The sequence below is a fragment of the Sciurus carolinensis genome, chromosome 7, assembly GCF_902686445.1.
Source record: "Sciurus carolinensis chromosome 7, mSciCar1.2, whole genome shotgun sequence".
NCBI lineage: Eukaryota > Metazoa > Chordata > Mammalia > Rodentia > Sciuridae > Sciurus > Sciurus carolinensis.
In genome coordinates, this window is record NC_062219.1 from 111,690,459 (window position 1) to 111,712,106 (window position 21,648).

The 21,648-nt window shown below is 55.1% G+C and overlaps 3 protein-coding genes across 9 annotated transcripts; 2 read left to right on the plus strand and 1 right to left on the minus strand.

The window, feature by feature from the left end:
* Window positions 1–184: 184 nt before the first annotated feature.
* Tmem151b (transmembrane protein 151B) lies at window positions 185–5,673 on the minus strand. The gene is given in 4 exon segments (XM_047558007.1): window positions 185–743; window positions 745–1,452; window positions 2,611–3,051; window positions 5,096–5,673. Coding segments are annotated over 4 exon segments (1,686 nt in total). The 5' UTR covers window positions 5,213–5,673; the 3' UTR covers window positions 185–323.
* Window positions 5,674–9,810: 4,137 nt separating this feature from the next.
* On the plus strand, window positions 9,811–16,757 carry Nfkbie (NFKB inhibitor epsilon). The gene is made up of 6 exons (XM_047557859.1): window positions 9,811–10,400; window positions 12,770–12,872; window positions 13,574–13,796; window positions 14,838–14,926; window positions 15,101–15,340; window positions 16,071–16,757. Exons 1-6 carry the CDS (start codon window positions 10,036–10,038, stop codon window positions 16,134–16,136), a joined length of 1,086 nt encoding a protein of 361 aa, XP_047413815.1. The 5' UTR covers window positions 9,811–10,035; the 3' UTR covers window positions 16,137–16,757.
* A 1,187-nt stretch (window positions 16,758–17,944) lies between these two features.
* Slc35b2 (solute carrier family 35 member B2) lies at window positions 17,945–21,448 on the plus strand. 7 transcript variants are annotated; one of them, XM_047557851.1, is made up of 4 exons: window positions 17,945–18,102; window positions 18,612–18,808; window positions 19,004–19,158; window positions 19,947–21,448. In XM_047557851.1, exons 1-4 carry the CDS (start codon window positions 18,092–18,094, stop codon window positions 20,883–20,885), a joined length of 1,302 nt encoding a protein of 433 aa, XP_047413807.1. In that variant the 5' UTR covers window positions 17,945–18,091; the 3' UTR covers window positions 20,886–21,448. The 7 variants fall into 7 exon arrangements, with proteins under 7 accessions (XP_047413807.1, XP_047413808.1, XP_047413810.1 ...); XM_047557852.1 differs by having other exon boundaries at window positions 17,951–18,102; window positions 18,615–18,808; XM_047557854.1 differs by lacking the exon at window positions 19,004–19,158 and having other exon boundaries at window positions 17,964–18,102.
* Window positions 21,449–21,648: the final 200 nt, after the last annotated feature.

A 21,648-nucleotide genomic window follows, 5' to 3' on the forward strand; every position in this document is an offset into this window, starting at 1 on the left:
TGGATGGGAAATCTCTCGTGTGCGTGTAGGAGGAGGAGGCATCGCCCCCTTAGGAACTTCAGTGGGGCTGGAAGAGCGACTCTGCCCAGATGGGTGGGATTCTAGAGGAGGTGCTGATCCCCTCCCACCCTTCTCTGTACAGGGAAGGCGGGGGTCTCGGTCCCATCCGGGACTGTCTGGGCGCTCTCCTCTTACCCTCTCCCCTCTTCCTGCTGTAACCTGCCCAGCCTCAGTCATCCTCGTGTCTCCCCCCGCTACACGCAGGGAGCACAGGCGGCAAGGGGCAGGAGAGAGGACGCTAAGGGCCTCTCCAGGGCCGGAGGTCACAGTGAGGTCTCCACGCAGGAGCCGTGGCGGTGCAGCGGTCGGTGGCTGTGGCCCAGACACCCCTCCTGCCGGTGGACGATGAGAACCGGGAAGTAGAGGGCGTCGTGATAGGGCGGCGGCGGGCCGGCCTCCTCCTCGTCGTCGTCTTCGTCGTCCCCCATGCTGGCCTGGCTCGACAGCCGCGTCTGCTCCGTGGGGCAGCTCGCTTCGTTGACGCTCCCGCTCCGGCTGCGCCACAGACAGCTGCGTCGGGAACCGTAGAGACGGCCGAGCGAGAAGCGACTGCCCCCACAGCCCGCGCCTCCGCCCGGCCCGGGGCCGGCCCGCGGGCTGGCGCAGATGCTTAGTGCGCTGCGCGAGAAGATGGACGAGCTGCTGACCGCGCGCTGGCAGTGCTCGCAGCTGCGCCGGTACGGGGGCCACGCCCGCCGCGCCCTGGCCGCCCACCCCGCCGTAGCGGCAGGTGGGCGCGAAGCCGCCGCCCGCCGCGCCGCTGCAGCGCGCGCCCAGCCCCGCCAGGTCCATGAGCACCGCCTCGGAGTAGCTGGGCACCAGCTGCTGGTTGGAGCGAATGTGCCATTCGAGCTCCGTGCTGTCCACCGTGTTGACCCGCGGCAGGCGGTGGGTAAGAGGGGGCAGCAGCTCGTCGCTGGGGCTGAGGCCGCCGCCCGCGCTGCTAGCCGAACCCGGGCCCTCCAGACCGAAGAGCTTCTCCACGTGGTAGTGCGCATAGGCCGTGCGGTACTCGGCCAGCACGCGAAGGGGCCACGACAGCGTAAGCAGCGCCGCGGCCCAGAAGGCCGACGAGCAGGCATACCAGGGAGGCCTGGTTGGGTCCGGGAAGGCCACCATGAACTCGCGGAAGTCCACGTTCTTGAGGTGCATGCCCTCGCGCGCCTCCATGTAGTCGTCCAGGCCCTCGTTCTCGGCGAAGAAGCGCGCGCGCTGGCACAGGTACGCGTTCTCAGCCTCCACGCTGGCAAAGCTGAAGCACTTGGTGAAGCGCAACCTCGTGGCAGGCGCGCCCTCCAGCCCCACCAGCGCCTTGGACACGTCTCGGACGCCACAGCGCGCATAGTCGAACTCGGCCTCCGCTACATGCGTGTTGACCCGTTCATGGTAGACCTGCAGCGCGGGGAGGCGGCTGGAGTCCCCAAGAGCCGGTGCCACGGTGCCCTCTGTCTGCTATTGCTGGCCCTCCCGACCGCCCGTTTGTCCCATTGCTGTTCTTGTTGCCTGGTCCATCCCTAAGCCTGTCCCGTTTGAGTGGCGGCTGGAGCTGGCAGATCTTACCATCTGGGTTATGATATCACTGAGGCCCTATGCTTAATCAGTGAGTTAGAGATGAGGACAGGACTGCAATCCAGCCTTACCTGACTGCATTCAGTAAGCTCTGCTTCCTCTGGCCTTGAACTGATCCTTTTCTCACTGCCTGCTTGGTCCTGTGCTGCTCTTCACCACCACAAGCATCCTCCCCGTCTTCATTTTTACGTATGTGTTTCCAAAAGGAGCCCCGGCAGAACCCCTCTGTCTCTAGTCTCCCCATTCTGGCTTTAGTTATCACTCAACCTCCTTCCCGCTTCTCACAGGTCCCAGGCTTTTGTCTACCCATCCCCGTTCTCAGACAGAGGTCACTGGTACCAAGGACATTCCTACTCCTCTAGGACCTCAAAAGGTCTAATTCTGGAAGTGTTGATTGTTCTGTGGACTCTCCATAAATTCTCCCACACCCTCCTCTGGAGCCTTGAACTGGGGATCCAAGCACCTGGTTTTGAGTCTGTCACTCAGGAGTTGCAAACCTTGGGCCAGTCTCTAAGCTTAGGTCTCCTTACCTGTGAAAGAAAACTCAGTAGCAGTCTCCTCACCGAACAGGTGAGCCCATGCTGTGAGATTGCACATGTGAAGCCATCTGTAGCCATTAAGCACTGAACTACACCCTAGAACCAGACAGCTTGGGGCTGACTCCCATCTCCTCCACATACTAGCTAAGTGACCTTGAACAAGTTACTCAACCTCATCATATCTGTTTCCTCATCTGTAAAATGGGGACATACCTACCTCATAGACTTACATTGAGTGTTAAATACTGTAGTATTTGTAAAGTACTCAGATCCTGGCTCTGTTGGTGTTTGCTGTTAAGTCGTTCTTACTGCCCTCTTATTGCAGTGCCCATTCGAGCTTACTGCAGCTTTGTGCTCCTCCACACAGGTTGTGCAGAGAGGGAGGCAAGTCTGAGCACCCTCTCCCTTCTTGAATGGCCTGTACTCCCCTCCAGCCTCTCACCTGGGTGGTGGTGTAGGCATCTCCGTTGCGGTATCTGGTGACCTGACGGGTTCGGCGTACATAGTGGTAGCTGATGGCCTTCCACCAGATGCAGGGCGTGGCCTGCTGCATGCGGCCCACACGCTCCCGCACACTGCTCACATCAACACGGTGCTGCAGCTCATGGCGGGCTTGGCAGTGCCAACACTCCACCAGGTAGACGGCGTACAACATGAGCAGGAAGGCCAGGGGGATGTAGACATAGCCGTTGGAGCAAGGGCTGTCATGGTACATGAGGCTGTTGCCCTGGTAGGCGCTGCTGAAGGTGAGGCGGGTCACTGTGGTGACATGGCACCAAGCCACTGCCCCCAGGCAGCCGTACATGAGCAGCGAGAGCAGGAGGCACTTCCAGTGGGACTCACGGCAGAGGGATTTTGTGAAAGAGGGCTGGATGGGACGCTGCTGCTCAGATGGGCAGGGAGGGGGCCGAGATGAGTGGAAAGTGAGACAGAGTGGCAGGACCCGGCAAAGAGATGGATGTGAGAATGGAGGGGCAGAGACCAGCATCAGAGACACAGGTGGGGGTGTGGAAAGAAACGCAAGACCAAGACGGGAACCAGAGACCAGAGACAAACGCAGAAGTGACCCAGAGACAGCCACAAGGACAGTAAAAGGGACCAGAATGCCAATACAGGAAAGTGCAGAGAGACACCCCAAGAGGCAGAGAGGGATCAGAGCCAGAAATGGAGGCCCAGGAAGCAAAGAAGACACAGATGGATAGGATGGCACCGAGAGAGAGTCCAAAGACAGACACAAAGATGGCAATGAAATAGGAGAAGGTGTGGATGGGGAAGAAGGGAGGACAGACAGATAGGCATCAGCAAAGGTAGGACCCCCTCACAGACACCTTCCAGGTGTCCCAGGACAGGGGGGAAGGACCCACTGACATCACCTCCCCACTTAACAGGTGGGGTCCTGACTTCTTGCAGATATTTTCAGTCTAGTTTCTAGAGGAACCATTCCCCTTTACCCATCCAACTCCCTAACTCTCATTGAAAATCAGTCCAATACTTCCTTTGGAGGAGGAACCCCCAAGGAAGCCCAGGCCCCCTTCTGGACTCCTCCCAGGAATCTTCCTGCTACACCCTAATATTGTTCTCCTCTGTTCTAGGATGGGAAGGAGGGACTGGGGGTCCCTAAGCAAAAGGCAGTCCAAAGGGGGGTATTCCAAAAGGCAGAGTCATGTGGCTAGGGAGAGAATGGGAACAGGGGATATGGGGCAGCCATTTGTCACAAGAAAACAATTTTTAGTGCTCTGTTAAAGCACTTGGCACATTCTGTCCCATGGTTGGCCCAATGAGTTGTTTACATGTCTGAGCCTCCTCTAGACTAAGCACTCCTGAGGACCGGGCCCATGCCTAATTCTTGGCATCCTGAATGCCTACCATGGTGCTGGCACCCAGCAGTCACATAATATGTGACCTCTTGCTGGAATCCTGACTTGTCCCTTTAGTTCTGCAGGCCTGACCTGGAGGCCAGCCAGGAAAAAGAAAAAAGGGGTGGAAAGAAAGGGCACAGTAACAAGCAGCAGGCCCTGGATTTAGTATGGGTAGGTAGGTGGAATAGGAAGTAGCACACAGCATATACCTATAAGGAGCACACACCTATGTACACCTTTTGGGTGTCCAGTCTCTGGGTGATGTGTGCATATGGGCACGTTTGTGTCCAGCTGGTTGTGTGCTTGTCCCAACATAGGCACAACCAGAAAGGGCTCTACCTGTAATTCTATCTCTGCTTGCTGTGCTCCTGGTCTAGTGCAATGTGCATGTGTGAGCACAAGTGTGCACAGGAGGCTGGGGGGTGGTGCTTCTGGTACTTTCCTCAGTCTCTTTGTCTCCAGTTTCAGAAGACTACTGTACAGCCCTCAACTAGGGATATGCCTAGTACCAAGACTCTTAAGGATTCTCGGGTTTAGGGACCCCTTGGGGGAGCAGCAGAGGGTTGGGAGAAGGGGGTGCACCCCACATACACATTCACACCCCCAGTGACCCCAAGAGGTACAGCCTCTGTACACATCTAACCCTCTTAGGGCCCTAACCTAGGTAATCCCACCATTTCCCCAAGGTGCCTTCCTGACACTGAAGCCCCTAGAAGTCCCCCTTCCTGGTCATCAAGATAGCATCCCCTCTGTGAGATAGGATCCTGCCACCGTCCTCACCCTGGGATAGCCTAGTCCCCCACTCCAGCCCAGGGTCCGCGAGGCTCCGCCCCGGGGCCCCTCCCCCTGCCCGGGACCCCTGGCCCCGCCCCCGGCGCGGCCCCCTCCTCGCCACCGCGGACAGCTCCCGCCGCCAGGTGGGGGCGGCGGCGCCGGACTGCGGCTGTGGCGGCCGGCTCGGGGTGCGGGGCGCCGGCCGCGCTGCGGCGGAACCGTGGGGGCCGCGCACGGCGGGGGGATGGGGACCAGGCCGCGGTCGCGCCCGGGGAAGGGGCCGCCGGCTCTCACCTCCTCTCGGGCGGGGCCCTCGTCCGCCGCTGCCATGGGCTCCTCCGGGACCCCGGAGCCGCCACTGCCGCCGCCGCCGCCGGCGCTCTCTCCCGCGGCCGAGCCAGGGGGGGACATGGCGTAGAGGGGGCGCGTCGAGCTCAGGACCTCCCGGGGGGCTGCCAGGGGCTGGGGGCATCCTGCGCGGGCCCTGGGGAAGGGGCGGGAGGGGGCGGGGCCCTCGCTGCTCCCCACCCCCCGACGGGGGGGAGGGGGCCTGGAAAGGGCACCGGGGGTAAGGGGATGGAGGCCGTGGGTGGGGGGCAGGCTAGAGGGGCCGGGCTGGGGGGGCCGGGGCCGGGGGCGGGTGTCACCTTGAGGCCCTCGCGGCGCCGCTCCGCCTCCCGCCCGCTCCCGCCGCCGCCTTTTGTCTGAGCGGAGCTAGAGCCAGCGCGCCCCCCCTCTTCCTCCCAGCGCAGCCCAGCCCCGCCCCCGGCCCCCCAAACTCCGCCTTCCCCAAGCCTACCTAATAACCACCCCGCAAAGGGAAGAAGCAACAGGGGCGCCGCGCACCCCTTCCCCGCTCCCAGCACTGCTCTCCACACCTCCCTCCTGCCCCGCCGCCCATCCCGGGAAGATCTCTGCCGCAACTCCTCTCCTTCAGTCCTCCGTGGAGGGGGCGCCCGAGGGTCAACCAACACCCCTCCCAAGCCGGCTCCCGCAAGTTCCTGGGGCTAAGGAGTGGGGAAAGGAAACAGAGTCTTGGCACCCTAAGGAAGATCCTTATTCCTAATTGCGTCGTAAAGGGTTAAGGCAAGAGCCAAACTTCAGATGGATGGAATAGGGTGAAAGGGGAGAGAATGAAGCTCGTTGTGAGAAAAGGACTAACAGAGGACAGAGAAGAGGACATTGGAACCCGCCTTCACGGAACCTTCTTCCTCCCCTAGAACAGCCCCAGAAAAACAATGAAGTGCTCTAAGCTGGAGGTCAAGGAAACTTGAGTTCTAATTGTTAATCCTGGCTGTGTCATTAATGAGTTGTCTTGACCTTGGGCAAATGCCTTTCCCTCTCTCAGCCTTGATTTCTTCATCTGTGCAGTGAGAATGTTGACTAGACAATCTCTAAGGCTCTGGTCTGTGGGTGTAGGAGGCAAAGTCACAGAGTCACAGACCACAGACCAGGCTGAGTGACTGCAGTCAGCCCACCCCCACCCCATGCCATCCATCCCATATTGCTTTCCCCTACATTCCCTAGGACAGTGAGGAAGGGAACTGACATTCATGCATTCCGGGATGGATGCATCCGTTCAATAAACAAGTATTAGGCAGCCATGTGTGCCCTGTATGAAATGAAACACGATTTCCTATCCTCAAGGAGCACGAAGTTTAAAAGGGACAGAAGAACATAGAAACCAATCATTATGATAGGATGTGATAAAGGCATGCATGATCAATCCGTGTATTTGTGTCATTAGAGCCTTTGACATACAGTAACCTGTATGCAGAAGGAGAGTGAGTTATTAACTCTGGTCACCTGCTAACACTCACAAAGCTAGTCCTAAAATTTAGATCGTTCCTGTTTAAAAATTCATGGGTAGCCAGGCACAATAGCAATACTTGTAATCCCAGCTACTTGGGAGGCTGAAACAGGAGATCATGAGTTCAAGGTCAGTATTGGCAATTTAGTGAGACCATCGCAAAATAAAAGCTGAAAAAGGCTGGGGACGGGGACGTAGCAAGTGGTAGAGCACCTCTGGGTTAATCCCCAGTACAAAAAAAAAAAAAAAAGTTAGTTCATGGCAAAACCTGGATATCTGATCTCTGGGTGTAGGATGCAAGCAAATCTATGTGCAAGGGATATTCCTGAACCTCATCTGGGCAGAAGAGCCACTTCCTCCACCTTCCTCCTGGTCTTTCCTTGGTTTTCTCACTTTCCCTTTCCAGGCAAGGTAAGATTCTGTCACTTCAGAACCATCCAAACTGCATGATCCTTTCCAGGTTGGTAAGTCCATTCTCCCTGCCCAAGTAGAGAAGGGTGTGGTACTGAAGAGGCCGGGTCTGTCTTCACTCTGGTGGCAGGGACAGAATCTCTTGGTGGCTATTCCAAAGTCTCCCACCCATGCTTTTTGGGTGATTTCATTAAGACTGAGTCTGGTCCTCCCTGTAGACAAAGGGCAGAGGTCCTAACGCAGTCTTCCTAACCTGCAGGATTCTCTATTTCCCCATGTAGTTGCTTATAATCTTCCTCCTGACACCCACCCCACTGCCTTTCCATCTCCCCTCCAGGGGCCTTTGGAGGAAAGACAACCCAACTCCTTTTGGCCAATGCCACAGCTCCCAAGACACCAAATGCCACCCTGTTTCTCCATTCATGCACATTACCCTTCCCTGGAAGCTCCAGAAAGAGGGGGAGGGGGGGATGGTGGGATGAGCCAGCTGACCAGCTGGTCACCATGGAAACAACGACTGTTTCCCAAGATGAGCCTGGCTAGGGTGGGCAGGGGTGGGGAGTGGAAACATGACAAAGGGAACCAGGGAACTCAGCAGAGAGGACTTCAGGAGCCTAGCCTCAGAAAAGACTGTTTCTCTCAGAGGAGTAAAGTCAAGGCCGTGAACATGCTACAACCTGAGTCGAAGTTCCTAGGTCATCCTTCCAAATAACACTGTCATGGTCCCTCTCCCCATTCCTGGAATGACAGGAGGGCTTCCTGTCAGAGTGCAGGCTCTGGTGCTGGTGGCAGTGGGTGACTCAATGCTGACCTCGTGTGGCCAAAAAAGGGGCTGATACACACCTGTTCTGGCTCAAGGCCAGACACTGGCTGTACTGGGGTGGGTTTTTCCTTAAATTTGGCCTCTGTGTCAATTAGAAGGTGGTCATTGAACACTCTTGAATTCTGTATCCCTGAACAGGGCTCAGATACCCACCCCTGCATGGCTTAGATCTTGATAAAGAAGACAGTTTCACTGAAACAAATTTCAAGGTTTGAGTTAGGTCAGAAGAACCCAGCTCTGCACTTGCTGACCACTGAACCTTGGAAAGTTAACTCACCTCTCTGGCCCTCAGCTTCCCAACATTAAAACAGGGTGACAGTACCAGATTTTGAACCCATTCAGTCTAGGTCTGGAGTTTATTTTTTTGCTCTAGACTTTGAGGATGGGAGAGAAGCATGCAGGGGAGATTAAGAACATCTGAAATCACACTGACCCAAAGGAAGGAGAGGGGTTGGGGGTTTTGGTATGTTTTGTTTTTTGAGATGCCGTTGAGCAAGCATTCTACCACTGAGCTACATCCCAGCATCCCCAAGGAAAGCAGATGCCTCAGTTTCCTTGGGTTTTTCTCTCATGACTCCTCTCTGCCTCATGTTCAACACATCCTCCCCACTCTGGTCCTCCAGGGGATGGAGAAAAGTGGATGAAACTAGGCATTCTTTCCCTTCCCATTTCCAGCTCAAATGCAACCTTCCCTGCCCCTCACCCCACTGAGTAGTTGGCCCACTGTGTGCTACCCAACACTGTTCCCCCCCTCCTGTCTTAACCCAACCACCTTGAGTTGCAATTGCTGGGAAGTTTTTGTGAAGGCTGGGACCTTGGGTTTTTTCTTGTAGGGTGGGGGAGTTATTGGTTATTACTGTTACTGTGATAGCTGGTCTGCTCCCAGAGAGGGAACAATGTCAGGCATATAGCAGAAGCTGTATACATAATGTCAAATGAGTGAATGGATGGATGCATAAAATGAGGTTGTGGGGGAGGGTAGGGAGGAGCTGGTTAGGACCTGCCTCAGCCCAGCTTCCTTCCTCCCATGCCAGAGATGAAAAGGAAGCTGTACCTTGGGGATGATCCTCTAAAACCATTGCTTACCCAAAGTCAGTGGCCCTGGGAGTCCCAGGGAGAAGCATGAAAGGAGCAAACTATGAGCAGTGGCATGGAGCTCACCTGTGAGGTGTTCTCCCATGGCCTCTCTGGGTCCAAGGAAACAGGGAAGAAAAGATGTTTGGGAGCTGAGGCTGAGAATATGGAGGGAAACTCAATAGTGTGTCTAGGACCTCTCCACCTGGCCATACCTTAAGGAACTACCCACTGAGGGTAGCCAGATACCCTAACCACCCAACGTCAGGGCTCACCCTGTAAGGAAGAAAAAACCCATGAGCACTCTGCCTGTTAAACAAGTCTGCCTGAGAAACCTCACTTTCTAAAAACACATTCTCATGCCCAATTCTATGTGACCTGGAGAAATGACACAGGAGGCTCTCTGTGCAGGACCCTAGGGAAGAACTTCTCCTCTAAAAATAATGGTTCCCTTTCCTACCTATACTCCTGAGCGCTGATAGGAAAGATGTAAAAGCAGGAGAAATGGAGAGAAATAAGCTAAGGATAGGAAGTTACGCTTCCCAGTCCAGCACCTACGTGCCTTCCACTTAAGATTCCCAGCTTGTGCAGAAAATTAATATTCTTTCAAAACAAACGAAGAAACAGAAGAAAAGAATGAATGTATGGGATTAATGAATGGAATAAAGAAGGAAGGGGAAAAGAGTGAATGAATGCATGGGCGAATTAATCAACGAAGGAGTGAGGCCAGTAACCACCGACTCCGAACTTACGCAGACAACCGTCAAGGGGGATTCCGGAGGGGCGGGGCCTTTGCCCGGAAGCGCCGTCGGGGGCGGGGCCCAGGGCGGGGCCCTCGAAGCGCGGCCACTTCGTTGGTCCGAGTGGGCGGGGCGAGAGGGAGGACCCGATTGGACTGCCCAGCTGCCCAGAGTAAACGGCTGTGGTGGACCGGGTCGGCGCCGCTGTCCTCGTCCGCGCCTGGTCCATCCCTCGCGCCGGTACAGCCTGGAACCGAGGCTACAGCGAGCCCGGCGCTCTCTCTGCTAGGCGGACCCGCAACCCGGAAAGGCGGCGCGGCGTAGCCCGGAGACCGATCCTGCTCGAACCCGGCCCCAGCGGGCTGGCGCCGCGGGCATGTCGGAGGCGCGGAAGGGGCCGGACGAGGCAGATGAGAGCCAGTGTGACTCCGGCATAGAGTCTCTGCGCTCTCTGCGTTCCCTACCCGAACCCACCCCGGCCCCAGGCTCCAGACCCTCGGACGGCGGCAGCCCCCAGCCCTGGCCCCATCCTCCGGGGACCTCCAAGGAGCCACAGAAGGAAGACGGGGACGGGGAGCGGGCTGACTCCACCTATGGCTCCTCCTCGCTCACCGAGCCCTTGCCCTTGCTGGGGGGTCCTGAGGCTGAGGACCCAGCCCCAGGATCGCCACTGTCCTCCGCGGGGGCGCTGAGCCCTCAGCAGCTTGAAGCACTCACTTATATCTCTGAGGACGGAGACACGTGAGTACGGGGCTAGGGAAGATGGGATACTAACCCTGGGCCTCCTAGGAGCTGCAACTATCCGGGTGCCCCACTACCACCACCAAGAGTATATCTCCAGGCACCAAGAGTATGTCCCGCGCTGGAAGGGACTGTCCCAACTCTCTTCCAAACTCGGAACTTAATTAACTCTTAGCCCACTTTTGTACCGTAGCCAGGTCCAGACCAGAGGACTTGTCATCATTTATTTGCCTTCCCTTTGGGAAATAGGCAGAGTTAGCACAGTTCTTACCCAGGCACCTGGAAACCCAGCCAGTATCTTGGAAATCCACCAATAACCCACCCCTGAGAAGAGAAAATTCCCCTGACCAGTCCAGGTTTTTTTTTTTTTTTTTTTTTTTTAACTTTCTGGGGGAGGGGGCATCCTTGTTTGCTCAATATCTGGGATTCCCAGCTCCTGACCTCAAAATGCCCTGTCTCCAGAAAAAAGAGACACCAGTTACAGGTTGCCCTTAAGTGCCAGGAAGCTTGGGATGGGGGTGCTGGCAGGGTACAGGTTTGGGACTGGCCCTGAGAAGAAGAGAGTGACTAGGCTGGGGCAAGAGTGCCCCAGCAGACAGGCGACTGACTGCCCCAGCTTACTTCCTTCTCTACTGAGAAAGGGGAAGTGAGGGCTGGAGTCAACCTCCCCAACACCCTTCATTCCTGAGCACCCCAAGTCCTTCTCACTGTTCTGCCTTACCCCCTCATTCTATTCTTCCTCTCCCAGACCCAGAGGGTGTTTGATGGGCACTGAGCCAGGGGACAGCTGAAGTTAGAAGTGATTGTGTGGGATGGTATGATCAGTTGAGGACTTGGCCCCAGAGAAAAAACACTGGCAGCAGAGGTAGTAGCTGGAATTTGGGGGTAATAAATGGAGGGGAGGGTTGGAGTCCCAGATTAGAGATGGTGGAATAAACAGGCACAGGGGAGGCAGAAGGTGCCTGTTCTGACTTGCATTTTGGAGATGCAGGAGTTGCAATCTTGGTGAATATTGACAGAGTTATCCTCTGGACCCAGTGAGTGGGAAAGGAGAGATCCTAGGCCTTTTGTACTCTACCTAGATCACTAAGAACCCCAAGGTTTCAGGGGCTTAGTGCAAGATACCTACAGTTGACCTTTGATCCAGGGAGTGGGACTTCTGACACTGCCCTCTTTCTTGGCCTCTCAGTCCCAGCCTTTACCATCTCCAGTTAGAGACAGGTGGTGTGTGTGTGTGTGTGTGTGTGTGTGTGTGTGTGAGAGAGAGAGAGAGAGAGAGAGAGAGAGAGATGTGAAAGGACTCCCCAGCAGGTTCCTCAGGAGAAGATGGGCATTTTCCTCCCTTGGAGGTGTTTGGACTGTGGGAGGTGTGGAAGTGGGAAGAGGAAGTGGGAGGAGGGGAGACTGAGGGAGAGAGGGAGGTGGCTGTAGGAATGTGACCCAGAGAGCAGGCCCTGGCCGAGGGGATTTCCAGAGCGGTTCCTCCCTCCCTCGTCACTCTCTCCTGGGCCTCTCCTGCCGCCTGCCTGCAGCCAAAGCCTGCCCTTTCTCCTGCCTGAGCAGCCCCCTCCCCAGCCTAGATGGGCCTTTTTTTTAGCCAAGATGCCCCCTTCACTAATGCCCCTAGGCAGTTGTCCAGGCCTAGACTCTCCAGCTCTGGCTTTCATTTCCCCCACCTGATGTGGGGAAACCCCAAGACTGGAACTTCCCTTGCCAGATGCCCCCCTTACCCTGAGGTTAAGACTTTTGTCCCCTTTAGCAGACGGACCTTTCCTGCACTGCACAGCTATCCTCTTGGAAGTGCACACAAGAGTGGAGGGCCACTAATCAGGCCTGTGCCATTTGAGGAGTGGCCCTTTTGACTTCCCTGGGAAGGGCAGCAGGACAAAATGCTGTCTCCTGCCTCTCTTCCAAGAGCTTGTGTTTCTCTCCCTTGGAATGTATAACACTAGTTACTGGGGGGAACCCCATATCTGATTCCTCCTGTACTCCCTGTTGTGGGGAGGTGGGGAGCTCGGCCCTGGAAACCCCCTCTGCAGCTTTCAGTTTGGCTTTGAGCCGCAGCTGGCCTTGCAGGGCCCTGGGGGCAGAGGGGAGCAGGGCGTGGGCAGGCTGGACAGGAAGGCCCTTGTCCTGTCAGCACCCTGCCTACATGCCCACCCATCCAAGGCCAGCAATGGGAACGTGGGCCTCCCACCCCCAGAGTCCTGCCATTCCACACCAACCCTCACTTCCAGGCCCAAATTCTCACCTTCTGCACCTACCTTGCAGTCTGCTAATTAGAGGGTGGTGTATTCCCTCTAACCCTAAGACCCCAGTCTACCCTCTCTGGCCTGGGCCCTGACCCTATGCACTCCCCTGCTCCCTAGGCTTGTCCATCTGTCGGTGATTCATGAGGCCCCAGCCGTGCTGCTCTGTTGCCTGGCTTTATTGCCCCAGGAGGTCTTGGACATTCAGAACAACCTTTACCAGGTGGGTAGAAAGAGGAGTCTGTGTCCAGATAACTGTTTTTGCACTGGCAACCACCCCCAGCAGCCACACCAGGGTCCTTAGACTGCTCATTTGGGAACCTATGTGCCAGATGCTAGGCTTGAAGTGGAAGATGCAGATTGGAGTAAGACCCAGCCTCTGCCCACAGGGCTCAGCCTGGGCTGGAGGACCTGTGTAAACACCTAATGACACATCATGGGGACAAAAGATGTGATAAAGACACATTCCTGCTGCTGTGAGTCTGGTGTCTTTATGGAACAGGCAGAGAAGGCTTAGTGTCAGAGGTGACATCTGAATGAAGACTTAAGGAAGAGGTCTGCCAGGGAGACTGTCTAGTCTGCTGCCAACCCAATTCCTGCAGCCTAATCCCAGGGCATAGCACAGATCTCCCTAGTGGGTGAGTGACTGGACTCTGACCCCACACGCTCTTTCTCCAGGAGATGAGCAGACCTATGAGAAGAACAAGGGCCACTTCCCTCATCCTGCTTCCAGAATTGGGGTCCTAAGAACTTGATGGTGGGGTGACACAGAAGGAAGGGCTTGCTAGTACTTTCTTAGAAGACCAGAGCTATAGCCTTTATAAGCTGCTCTCAAAGAAAATGCTGGCATCTGGATATTGCTGTGCCCACCCTAGCATGGGAGCATGCTGCAGTAACCCCTTGACCTTCTGTTTGTGCCTACAGACGGCACTCCATCTGGCTGTTCATCTGGACCAGCCGGGTGCAGTTCGGGCCCTGGTGCTGAAGGGGGCCAGCCGGGTGCTACAGGATCGGCATGGTGACACAGCCCTACATGTGGCATGCCAGCGCCAGCATCTGGCCTGTGCCCGCTGCCTGCTGGAAGGGCAGCCAGAGCCAGGCAGAGGACCACCTCACCCCCTGGACCTCCAGCTGCAAAACTGGCAAGGTTTGGGTAGCCCCAGGGCCTGTGGGAAGAAGCAGGACAGGAGACAGGGAAGGGAGAGACCCAGCTTGTCCACTGGTGTTCCTCCAGGTCTAAGCACTTGGACACTTGGTCACTTGGTGCATCTTTACTGGATGAAGGAATAGATGATGGATGAATGATCTGATTCAGAATTTACCAATATTTGCTGAGCGCTGAGCAGAAATCTAAGTCTTATCCTTAAAATATATAGCTTAATAGAAATTAAATGAACTCCTTCATCTATTCACAATGTGCTGAGGGCCTTTCTGTGTGCCAGATCCTATTCCAGGAGCTCAGCTTGCATCTGAAAACAAAACTAAGAAAGGTAGAGATGGACAATAAATATAAGAAGTGAATTATATAGTATGTTAAAAGGAAGCAAGTGCTATGGTAGAGTAGAGCAGATGCGGGGACTGGAATGTGTTGCGGGGGGTGGTTGATGTGATTTTAAATAGGGTATTTAGGAAAGGCCAAGGTCATTTGAACAGAAACTTGAAGGAGATGAAGGGTGTACTTTGAATCTAAATCTCTATTATAAGCAGAGAGTGGGGGGAGGAAGGAAGGTATAGACCAGAAAGGAGATAAGCCAAGGGGAAAAAAAAAAAGGCGAGGGGGCAGGGGAGCACACAGGAGTAAGTGGCCCCTAGGGAGGGTCTGGGGCATGAGGATCCCCAGATGGCTTCTCAGAGAAATCTGGACTGGGCTTGAAAGCAAGTAGAGTTCTAAAGTGTGTGTGGGTTGAGGGGTATGTGAACTGGAGGAAGATCTGTTTGGGGGCTGTCACTCAGCAGCCTGACCCCTGAAGCATGAAAGTTTCAATAACATGACTGAAAGGTGGAAACTTTGAGTTCCTTTCCCCTCAGACTTTTGAGGGGGTTTTTGGGGTTGCATTTTAAGAGTCCTGTGATTAGAGGCATTGAGTGGGCAGGGAATCCCTTGGGGGTAAGGGTTAGGGAGGTCTGAAGAGAGGGAGAGAGTGAGCTGGGTGAATGCCAATCAGTGGCCCTGTCTACTTCACCCTAGGTCTGGCCTGTCTTCACATTGCCACTCTGCAGAGGAACCAGCCACTTATAGAACTACTGCTTGAGAATGGAGCTGACATTGATGCCCAGGTGAGGCAGCCCGTCAGGGCACTACCTGCCTATGGCCTGCTCCCCACCTGGCCCAGCCTTCCCCCTGCAAGATCCCCTGCCCTACTGGCAAGTAGTGCCACTGCACTCCTTCAGATCCCGGGCCCAGCCTGCTGCCACTTAGGGGTCTTGGCTAACATCCTTATGCCTTTCCAGGAGGGTACCAGTGGGAAGACAGCATTGCACCTAGCTGTGGAAACCCAGGAGCGGGGCCTGGTGCAGTTCCTGCTCCAGGCTGGTGCCCAGGTAGATGCCCGCATGCTCAATGGGTGCACACCCCTGCACCTGGCAGCTGGACGGGGCCTCAGTGGCATCTCATCCACTCTGTGTGAGGCCGGCGCTGACTCCCTGCTGCTGAATGTGGAAGATGAGACACCGCAGGACCTGGCTGAGGATGTACGAGACATATACTCTGTTCCACTCTGGTTTCAGGGCCTCCCATATCCATAGCAGAGATAGGGACTGTCAATAGCTGGAAGGACCAGAGAGGTAGGAGTCTCGGGATACAACTAGGACTCTGCCTGCCACTTACCAACCAACCATGGAACTCAGGCCAACCTCTGTCCCTCTCCAAACTGGTTTCCTTAATTGGTTAGGACCAGGGGTCAAACTTGTACTCCTACAGCAACTCTGCACCTGGAGTGAATCAGTGAAGCTGGCCAGGTGTAAGACAACCAAGTGTTGAGGGCAGTGAGAGAACAGAGAGCCGTACCTCGGGTCTCTGTTTGGCTTCAGCAAGTGCTTAGGCATAGGAATGTAGGCCCCATGTTTCCAGGTCTTGGAAATTTTTGAGAGGTGAAACCCAGTTCTTCTGTATAGTCTTTCTTGTTTTTAAATGTTAAGTATAAAACAAGTGTTTAGAATGTTCTGCCTCCTTCCTGCCCCCAACAAAAGCAGATCCAGGACTGGATCACCTTTAATGTCCTCCTAGCTTGGATATTCTGGCATTATTTTAGAGACTGAAGGCTCGGCTGTGCCAGGAGGCCTTCATTAGTATGAAGATGTAGTCCCTCATGTTCTTCAACCCTGGTGAGGAGGCAGTGGCCCAACAGGTTTCCCCAGGTCTCCTCCACTGCTGCCTTTTGTCATGGCCACTGATATTTCTTCTCTCCATTCTCTTTCTCAGCCCCTTATTCTTTTGCCCTTCGATGACCTGAAGATCTCTGGGAAGCCGCTGATGTGTGTCGACTAAAGCCAGGACAGGAAGCTGGGGCCACTGCTGCTGCAGTCTGGGCCCAGTGTGCCCTTCTAGTGTCCTAGGGACTGCTGAGGCCAGATCCTGGAGCCAGTACAGTTTTGAGTGAGAAGAGGGATTGCAAGTCAGAGAGAACCAGCCTGGAAGAAAGAGCTTCCCAGGTGGACTGGAAGGAGATTCTTGGGAGGCTCCTAAAGCCCCAGGCATCCTGGGTGAAGTCTGTTTACCTCTCTTGGAGATGGCAGGGCCCTCATTTCTACCTGTCTGGTCGGTCTGAACCTGCCAATAGTGGGAAAATGTAGAGGCTTCTGAGTGAGAAGAGACTGAAATAGAAGCAAACAGGCCCTGAGGGGTCCCACCTTACTGCTATTGAAGATTCCAAAACACTCTTGTCTAAAAACTTCGAACAAAAGGACCTGAACTGAGCCTTTGGGAAAGGGACAGTTCAGTAATATAACACTAAAATAGCAGAGACTTTTTAAAAAAGTGTTTTCCTCCCAGCCAGGTGCAGTGGTACAAACGTGTAATCCTACTCAGGAGGCTGAGGCAGGAGGATCACCAGTTTGAGACCAGCCTCAGCAACTTAGCAAGACCCTGCCTCAAAATAAAAGAAAAAAAAAATTTTTTTAAAGGCTGGAAATGTAGCTCAGTGGCAGAGTGCTCCTGGTTTAATCCCCAGTGCTGGGGGTTGGGTTCCCTCCTAGAGTTGTTTTGTGCATGCGCATAGGCAGACCTGCCCTGTGGTCTTGTGATAGAAGCAGAGAGACTGAAACTGTCCCCTGGGTGTGGTAAGGAGCTAACAGTCCTCAGACTTGTCTCTATCCAGCACAGACCCTTGTCCTTTTGTGGAAATGAGGGATGAAGGGAGAAGAGGAATGAGAAGACACAGGAGTCTGCCATCTGGGGTAACCAAAGGAGGCTAGGCACCAGAGACCTGCAACTTTATACATTTTTTAGAGCTGATAGTGTAGCAAGTGAGAGAGCCTCACTCATAAACATTAAATCATAAACATCCAAATAATATAATTACAAATTGCAAAAAGTGCTGTGAAGGGAAAGACTAGTGGGAAAGAGGACAGTAACGTGGGTGAAGGGCCTTTCTTTGGGTGTTCCAGGGACGCCTCTGAGGAGTGTCATCTCAGTTGGGACATAGGATGAGTAAGTGATGGGATAGAGCGTTTGGGTGGGGGAAAGCCTTTGGAGAGTTAGAGGAACTGAGAGCAGGCCAGCTAGTCTCTACAGGGCCTGAGTAAGTGGGCGAGGAAGATGGGTCAGTTAGGTCATGCAGAGCCTCGGGGGTCACGGAGACCGAGGGGACAGAATTACTGGCCCAACCAAAAAAGGAAGGGGATGTCTTCATACTGTCAGAAAGTGGGAGAACTAGTGAGGCGTGTTGCCTGTAATCCCAGCGATTCTGGAGGCTGAGACAGGAGGATCCCAAGTTTGAGGGCAGCCTCAGTGAGACCCTGGAGCTCAGTGCTGAAAGTGACCCTGAGTTAAATCCCCAGTACAAAAAAAAAAAAAAAAAGTTAAAAAAGAAAGAATAACCTAAAGGGGAAGTGTTTGGGACACAGAGCCTCGACGTCCCAGTCCACAAGAGGGCAGTGGTCACCCCTACCTCCAGGATGCTGAAGGCTGAGGGCGATGACGCCCGGGGAAGGCGTCTCTCCAGGGCTGGGGCGCTGGGCTCCTCCGCCCAGAAGCAGCCCAACCTCACGGGCCCAGTTGCGTCTGCCTCCGGGCCGCGCGGGGGCGCTGTAGCCCGGCGGCGGCCGGGGCGCTGCGTGGTGGCGGCTGGGGGCGGCGGGGGGCGGCCTCCAGGAGGGAGGTGCCAAGAGCGCGGCACTTCCGCTAGCCGCCCGCTCGCTGGCTGCTGGCGGAGGCGGCGGAGGGTGCGCGCGGCCCGGGGACTCGCAATCCCCGGTCCCCCTCCGCCCCACGCGGCCCGGGCCATGGATGCCAGGTGGGGGGGCTAGGGCAGCGGCAGCGCACGTGATCGAGCCCCCGGGCCACGTGACCGCGTCTCCGCACTGGGGGTCGGGTGGGGTCCCAGCCTCCAGGCAGCCGGCCCGCGTGGCGCTGCACGGAGCCGGAGGGGATGGAGGCGCCGCCTGGGCTTGTGCTCCTTGAGGGACTTCGGGGAGTGAGGAGAGAAGGAGCTGGGGACCCTGGCGATCCGGGAACGTGGGAGGCGGGAGGGGGGAGGGGGAGCTGCCTCTAGCCAGAGCAGCCCAGGCGCGCTGGAGGGAACAGAGGGGACCTGTGTGGCCAGAGAGGCGGGTCCGCCCCCGGGGAGGGAGGAGGCCCTGCCTGCCCGCCCCGCGCCTAACCCCCCAAGACAGAGAGAGGCTCTTTGTCCCTCTGGGCTTTAGCGAAGGGGGCGGGGAGAAGAGGAGGCACTTCTGTGCCGTCCCCTTCTTTGGGCCCGGGGACTGAAGAACTGCACACTAATCCTTATGTCTGCGCCCCCAGCAGGTGGTGGGCAGTGGTGGTACTGGCTGCGCTTCCCTCCCTGGGTGCTGGTGGGGAGACTCCTGAAGCCCCTCCGGAGTCATGGACCCAGCTGTGGTTCTTCCGCTTTTTGGTGAATGCTGCTGGCTATGCCACGTTCATGGTACCTGGCTACTTCCTGGTGCATTACTTCAGGCGGAAAAACTACCTGGAGACAGGTGTGTGGAGAATGGGTGGGGAAGTGGTCTAGGTCTGGATTGCAGGTGTTGGTAGACGTTCAAAACCTAATGTGACTTGTAAAAGGAAGAAGGGAGGGAGGCCAGTAGGCTGGACAGCAGGGCAGGCTGGCTGCTCTGGGGAAGTCGAGGTGCTGTGGAGGAGGTTTGGGGCTTGACTATGTGTGTCTTCTTCAGGCAGGGGTCTCTGCTACCCCCTGATCAAGGCTTGTGTGTTTGGCAATGAGCCCAAGGCCTCTGATGAGGTTCCCCTGGCTCCACGGACAGAGACGGTGGAGACCACCCCCACTTGGCAGGCCCTAAAGCTGCTCTTCTGTACCTTGGGGCTCCAGGTAGGTAGGCAGGCTCTGCTTCTCATCCTGGATTGAGTCTCAGTGGGCAGGGACTCTGTGAAAATCAGTTTTCATTCTGTCCATCCCAAAGATTTGCTGGTCTGTGTGTTGTGTGTCCCTTTCTCCTAGACACACACAGCACCATCTTCAAAGTTTGGAGGAAGCACGGATTCTCCTTCTTCCTCTCCTCCCCTTCTCCAGCACTGGTACTGAAAGTAAGGATGCACTTTGATTTCATGATGTCTAGTGCAGAAGAGGGCGCATCTCTTCCCCACATTTCTGTGACATCTGTTGTGCTGTTGTACTTCCCCCTCCCCTGTTGTGACTCACACACTAAACCCACTGATGAAAGTTTGGGAAAGCCATTCAGTACTACATGTTAAAAGGATCCTAAGATGCTGTGTGGCGTCTTGGAGTGGGTGCTAGTCCACTTTTTGTAGCATGTTGAACTATATAGGAGTCAAACCTCCCTGTCGTCTTGCCTCCCTGAGTTGTTTGAAAGTAAGGAGGAGAACACTTTGGATGGAGCCAACTCTAATGTTCCTATGCTGTGGGAACCAACAGGGTCTGGGCAGCTCTAAAGCATGTGTTAATGTGTTTTTCACCACACTTGATTTCCTACAAGGTGAATCCAGACTTGGGAGAGGAAATTTCTACTGCAGAGGAACGGAAAAACACGTGCTGTCCTTTGTCATTTAGAATCATCCTGAGGAAGAGGGAAGTTACCTACTTTTGTCTACTTTTTCCTTCTCTTGTTTATTGTCTCCTGTCTACCCTCCCCCACCCAGGTGTTCTACCTGACCTGGGGTGTGCTGCAGGAAAGAGTGATGACCCGAAGCTATGGGGCCACAGCCACATCACCAGGTGAACGCTTCACGGACTCGCAGTTCCTGGTGCTAATGAACCGTGTGCTGGCACTGATTGTGGCTGGCCTGTATTGCATCCTCTGCAAGCAACCTCGACATGGGGCACCCATGTACCGGTACTCCTTTGCCAGCCTGTCAAATGTGCTTAGCAGCTGGTGCCAGTATGAAGCTCTCAAGTTCATCAGTTTCCCCACCCAGGTGCTGGCCAAGGCTTCTAAGGTGATCCCTGTCATGCTGATGGGAAAGCTGGTGTCTCGGCGCAGCTATGAACACTGGGAATACTTGACAGCTGGACTCATCTCCATTGGGGTCAGCATGTTTTTGCTGTCCAGCGGACCAGAGCCCCGCAGCTCCCCAGCCACCACACTCTCGGGCCTCATCTTATTGGCAGGCTACATCGCTTTTGACAGCTTCACCTCAAACTGGCAGGATGCCCTGTTTGCCTATAAGATGTCATCAGTACAGATGATGTTTGGGGTCAATTTCTTCTCCTGCCTCTTCACAGTAATCTCGCTGCTACAGCAGGGGGCCCTCCTGGAGGGGACCCGCTTCATGGGGCGACACAGTGAGTTTGCTGCCCACGCCCTGCTGCTGTCTGTCTGTTCCGCATGTGGCCAGCTCTTCATCTTCTACACCATTGGGCAATTTGGGGCTGCTGTCTTCACCATCATCATGACCCTCCGCCAGGCCATTGCCATCCTTCTGTCTTGCCTCCTCTATGGCCACACTGTCACTGTGGTGGGTGGGCTAGGGGTAGCTGTGGTCTTTGCTGCCCTCCTACTCAGAGTCTATGCCCGAGGCCGGCTAAAGCAACGGGGAAAGAAGGCTGTACCTGTTGAGTCCCCAGTGCAGAAGGTTTGAGGGGATAAGGACCTGAGAGGTGAAGTGGAATAGGACCCTCACCATACTATTCAGAGGTGCTGGCTCAAGGGCAAAATATGGGTGTTCTTGGTATCACAAACCAGCTCTGCACCTGGGGATGGGGAGCCCAGAGGTATCTTCCCTTTTGCCTTAAGCCACCATCCTCCAGTAGGCAAGTTGAGCCTCAGGGTAGAAGGGAGTCTTGGGTTGGGCAGGTGAAGTGGGCATAGGTCTTTCCCCATCAAGCTCCCTGAAGTTTTGACCCACTTGGTGGCTCTGCCACCAGCAACTTCAACACTGCTTGTCCCCTACCTTCTACACCCACTCTGATACCTGCATTTCTTAACTGTTAAGAGAAGCACAAGTATTGTAGGGTCCAAATACTGCTTCCCCAGGAGGATCAGTATAAAGATGGCAATGTGCCAAGGGAAGGGAACGAAGAGCCCTGCTCAGCATGTATGACCCTGAGGCCCTAGGCTCTGCCCCATGAACCAGTTGCAGGTTTTGGTACTTTGGAAATGTCACTTTTTGCTCTTATAATTTTATTAAACTGCTGCAATGGACTTGGCCCTGTGTTTTGGTTGGCTTAAGGAACTGAAATGACAGTGTCTATAAATTCAAATCTCTAATGCCAGCATGCACCTTTCTTACAAACATAGCTATATGTATCTGTTATATAACCCAGGAAAACAGCTCAGCTTAGCCTGCTGTGTAGTTGGCTGGAAGATCGAGAATGATCTGAAGCAGTATCATCCACTTTACA

What these genes read in the sequence shown, in the direction of transcription:
- Nfkbie (XM_047557859.1), top strand. Translation starts at nt 10,036, where the DNA reads ATGTCGGAGGCGCGGAAGGGGCCGGACGAGGCAGATGAGAGCCAGTGT. An exon ending in GAGCTGACATTGATGCCCAG is followed by an intron (nt 14,927 to 15,100) that starts GTGAGGCAGCCC and finishes ATGCCTTTCCAG; the next exon opens with GAGGGTACCAGTGGGAAGAC. An exon ending in CGCAGGACCTGGCTGAGGAT is followed by an intron (nt 15,341 to 16,070) that starts GTACGAGACATA and finishes TCTCTTTCTCAG; the next exon opens with CCCCTTATTCTTTTGCCCTT.
- Slc35b2 (XM_047557851.1), top strand. An exon ending in GAAAAACTACCTGGAGACAG is followed by an intron (nt 18,809 to 19,003) that starts GTGTGTGGAGAA and finishes TGTCTTCTTCAG; the next exon opens with GCAGGGGTCTCTGCTACCCC. An exon ending in TCTGTACCTTGGGGCTCCAG is followed by an intron (nt 19,159 to 19,946) that starts GTAGGTAGGCAG and finishes TCCCCCACCCAG; the next exon opens with GTGTTCTACCTGACCTGGGG.